This window comes from Nicotiana tomentosiformis, chromosome 3 (genome assembly GCF_000390325.3).
Source record: "Nicotiana tomentosiformis chromosome 3, ASM39032v3, whole genome shotgun sequence".
Classification (NCBI taxonomy): domain Eukaryota; kingdom Viridiplantae; phylum Streptophyta; class Magnoliopsida; order Solanales; family Solanaceae; genus Nicotiana; species Nicotiana tomentosiformis.
This window is the reverse complement of record NC_090814.1, coordinates 58,218,374-58,223,512: the sequence shown is the minus strand read 5'-3', so window position 1 is coordinate 58,223,512 and position 5,139 is coordinate 58,218,374. Positions and strand designations below refer to the sequence as shown.

General features: G+C 37.8%; 1 protein-coding gene across 1 annotated transcript; it reads left to right on the top strand.

The window, feature by feature from the left end:
* The first annotated feature begins 287 nt into the window (after positions 1-287).
* On the top strand, positions 288-1,108 carry LOC104094502 (NAC domain-containing protein 53-like). The gene has a single exon (XM_070199401.1). It carries the CDS (start codon positions 311-313, stop codon positions 1,106-1,108), a length of 798 nt encoding a protein of 265 aa, XP_070055502.1. The 5' UTR covers positions 288-310.
* Positions 1,109-5,139: the final 4,031 nt, after the last annotated feature.

Genomic DNA, 5,139 nt, shown 5'->3' with positions numbered 1-5,139 from the left:
TAATAACCTTTGCAAAAGAATAGAAAATAAAACAAATGCAAAATAAGAAATTAATTGGGGAAAAAAATGAAAGCAAGTATTCCGATTATAAGTAGGAATGAGTTTTCATCAACCCATCAGCTTGATCTATAAATACTTACTTAAAACCTTATTAGCAAATTAGAAACAACTCATTTATCACCATTTAGGGTTAACAACTAAAGTTTTCAGCTCCTATTTGGTCTCCGTTCTCTCAACTGTTTCTTTTCTCTTTGATCATATCCTTCATTCATCAGCTAGCAGTACAATAACATACTCTGATCATCCGGCTATGGGATGTTCTTCTCGTTGTCCGATGGGTAATCGCTTTCATCCAACGGATAGGGAAGTGTTGAAGTATCTGATAGGGTTTGTGAGAGACGAGCCCCTTCCATGTCAGAACGAGCTCATGCAGCAGACCGATCTTTACGCGGACAAGGAACCTTGGCAGATTTTCGAAGCTTATGATGATCATGGCACCAATAAAACTCGTTATTTCATAACGCCGCAAAAGAAAGAGAAGCCAACTTGGAAAAGTGTTCCACGAACTGTTGAGAAGGGCGCTTGGAAACCTCAAAGCAAAGGCCTAGAAGTGTTTGATGATAAAGGGAGACTCATGGGCTTCGTGAAAAGTTTGAAGTACATTCCCCCAAACAAATCGCCAAACAACGTTAATGGCGAGTGGTTGATGACTGAATACTCTTTGTATGATCGTTATCTCGGTGCTAGAGAGATTAAGAACAAAGGTTTCGTAGTTTGTAAGATCAAGAAGAAGGAAAATCCCGATGATAAGAAAAAAGGAAAAACGGTAGTTAATGATGAGATTATTAGAGACGTTGAAGAATTTATCAATTCCGCTCTACAGGAAGACAACTATGGAATGTGGAATGATATACTTGTCGCAATGGATGATGATCAAAAGAATATTGAATACATAGAGGGAGACGAACTTGGAGACCAATTACTTGCTCTGTTGGGTTCCGAAGACAATGCCGAATACATAGAGTGGGATGAAGTCGAAGATGATCAACTTGCTAATTTATTGGATTCCGCAGACGATATTGATCTGGATGCTATAGAATTTATCTAAATTAGATGCTAATTGCTTTTTCAATTGACGACGAGAATATACGTACTCTAATATATTTAGTAGCTAATTTAGTTTGATAGTAGATAAAGTTAAAATTACAAGTTTTGTAATATTTTCTCTAAGCTATGACTCTCAATCAATATATTCTGAAGTTTTACTTGCATATCTCACATAAATTTGTAACTAGTTAGTACTATATGGTCAATGTAAATATGGTCCTTGTTAGTTTATTAAGATTAATTGTCACCTTCTAATGCTACTGTCATCTGGTTATTATTGTAGTTCCTTATTAGTTTGGTAACTATATATACAAGTTATCAAGTTCCGGAGCGAGAAGATTTAAGTTCAATATTCTGCAGAGTTTAGTTAATAATGGATATTTGGGTCTAGATGTTCAAAATAAAATTTACAAGACCTGTGATTGTGTACTAGTGTATAATGGATTGTTACTCCTCTATGTGGGTATAGATTGTTCAAAGGACTAAGAAAATCATATTTTCATTAATTACTCTATACTTGCATTGTTTACGATGCTCAAATGTGGCTTAGTATGTCAATTATCATTAGATCTAAGCTCTAACGTGGTACTACTACTACTACTATATAGTATATCTTTTGTATACAGCATGATCAGTGAAGATGGACTACTTTTAAAAGCAATATATAAATAGAATGTTATAGGAATGTAGCATGTTAGAAGTTTTCGTTGAACCTTAATTAGGAGCTTTGGCTTAGTCCCAATATGATTTGTGTTCTTGTAAATTAATGTAGACGAAAATTGAGGAATAATTGTTAAGAAATGTTATTATGAAATAAAAGCAATTTAGTAAAACAAGAACAATAAATGAAAATAGAGAGAAGGAAGAGATTTTCTTCTTCAATTGTGTATATATATTCCTATCTATTACAAGACCTTTATACAGGCATGAAAAGTGAAGAATCACTATTGCAAAATATGTCATTGAACATGTCATTAAGCATTTGAGAGGAAGATCATGGAGGAGGTTATGGAGTTACAATCATAACTCCATAATTATTAGAGCATTGGGAGTTATGGAGATAATGGAGAAGAGTAGACATCCACCATAATTTATTTTTCTTATAACATCCCCTAGTTTTTTTTATAAAACATGTGTGTTTGAAATGGAATACCTGCTTATTTTGTGAACCTGATGACTCTGTGCTCTTGAGATTTGATTTAGGTGTTGCCATCTTTGATCAATATAAAATGACTTTAAAAAATGGTGTAGGATGTGTCTTTTTTTATTTATTTATTTATTGAGTTGGTTCAAGTCACATTAATTAAGAACTAGTTTCTCTTAGTAAAGTTAGATTTTTCCCCAATGTTTCGGTCACTACGTCATGTAAAGATAATAGAGATAAGTTGGTATGATTTATTTGCTGTCTTTCTTCTATATTTTCCGTGTTCGTTAAGAGGCAAATGTTTCCGGGTCACAAAGTTTGCACATCCATACCACCAATCGGACTAATCTGTAAAGCAATTCAAGAACCCGCAAATCAATACACAATGCTCCTTTCATAGAATACCATTCTCAGGAGACACTAAGATAACGCCAGCACACTCTAAACATCTGAATTCTCTCCTGCTCATTCGAGCTCATGACATTCCTGTTACACCGAACCGCGATCTTGATCCTCCACCTTCAAATTCCCATGCCGCTCACTCCACCTATCATGCCGCTACGCGAGAATACACTAATTCATCATAACCCCTGAATTACCAGTAGAATAAATAATTCATTGGCTAGAAATCTTTCACTTAGCTCATTTCAGTAGAGCCAATGCCACACGCAACTGAATGCCCAAACCGCAGAAAATACAAACCTCAAGTCGTGATCTAAACAGCCATGACTCCTCCAGAATCCATTTATACACAAGGCCATTTAAATCAAATACCTCCCAAATCAATCAAGTTATGATGGCTGTTAAGCCCACACGTACAACCACAACCCACATGCATAGCTTCACACGCCGAAGGAACTGATTATTTTCACAATCATGCTGATTCAAGCATTAATAACTGACCCAACTTCTTCCAATTTACTCTGTACTTTCCTTAGAAATAATAATAGCTCCATTCAAAACATAACGAACTCAATCCACACTCATCCCGAGTGACCCGAATCGCGAGACCACATCGTCTTAATACCCACGAATCATCTCATACCCTTCTCAAGAGCACAATATCATCTCCAACCGGTAAGCCCATTCTGCAAGACCTTCACCAAATTCGAAGATATTTATTCCTTTCATCCAATATTGTATCGCATACCCGATGATAACATAGAACATTCCAAGTCCCGCTCGTAATCCACTGTGAAAACTCAATCCCTAACCACACAACAAACCCAAAATACTCAGGCACTGCACTTTAATTCTTGAACCCACTAGGACCGTTGTTAAGAGTCACCCACTCTGACCTGATTCTGAATATAACCAAACTTTGACGCTATGCTAGCACATGAACACCCTCTCAAAGAAGCCATCAGCTGAATTCTTTTTCTTGTATATTCCACCCACAAGAAGCATAAACTATGAGGCTTCCCAAAACCTGCACTTGAATTGATAAGGCGAAGTATAGCACACATTCATCAAGTTTCTTGTTTGAATTACTCCTGATATTTTATTTTCTTAGTCATAATAATCCACCAATGCCTTGATAACCAGAAAAAGCACAAGCACATAACCACGTGATCCAATCGTAGTCGGTGGGGCTCCCCCACTTTACTTTAAGCTACCATCGCATAATGTAGAGCCCGCAACGATTCCTCCTTCTCAATTACCATGATCCCGTATCGTTAACTCGCCAAATTTCTCGAAGTCTTTTGTTAAGCATTTCATGAACATTATGAATCATCAGTCATAATCACATATTCGACCTCTTACCGGGTAGCAAGTAGTATTCTTTACAGAAGCTTCATCAACATCATGCAACCGTTAACCTGCTCACAGGAGATAATCCACCTGTGGAATTCCATGCCGATAGCTTCCAACGGAGCTGCACTGGTTGCAACTGCTACAAAATCAGTAGACCTTCCCGAGTCCGTTCTCATCTACCAGCTGTACAAGTCCGTTCATTCTCCATTGACATCAACTGAAAGTTCAACAATACCTTCCAAACTCAAGTCATGTTGCATCTAAAACGATAATCAAATCTTTATCCCTTCTTCATTTCAAGCAAACTCCTTTCTGCCATATTAAATCCTTCTCCGTACAGCAACTACCATTCCAAATAAAATTCGTAGACCAAATCACCGTCCACCACGATTCCCAAACCGTTCTACACTTTCTCAAGGCACGCGGCTATCCTACCACAGAATCCATCTGCTATTTTGCCCCTCTTACTTCGGTTAAACTGTGAGGTCCCGTAAATATTTTACCTAAAATCTAGGATTTCGTGGTGCCAAATATGTGTTGACGAATGTGGAGATGTACAGACGTGTTGGGTTGGACAGTGCGCCGGGGATTGTGCGGTTACTATGCGATCGCAAAACCATTTCGCGGGATGCACATCGTCCGCGGAACCAACATGAAAATTTTTCAGAGGGAGATTTTGCAGCACATTATGCGACCGCAGAACAAGTTTACGGACCGCATAATGACCGCTGAGTGGGGGCAGAGTTACCCAGTTCCGGAGGACCATTTTGCGGCCCATTTTATGGACCACAGAAGCATTATACTGTCGCATATGCGACCGCAGATGTGTGACGAGGTTCCTTTTTTTCTAATTTTTTTACCTAACCCTATTTCGATATATTAGAGTAATGGACCACTTTTGAAGCAAAAACATATATTCTAGAGTGAGGGAGTGACAAAGAGTGAGAGGGGGAGTTTCTAAGCCCATCATCCATCAATTCTTGCTCAAAATTGAAGAAACTGTAAGAAGAATTCACTAGGTCTTCATCCTAAAGGTAAGTTTTTTTTCCATAGCCCTCAACTTTCGTGATTTTAACTGAAAATAGGCAATAAGCCAAGTAAATTCTGGGGTGTGGGAGTTGTTTATTTTACAT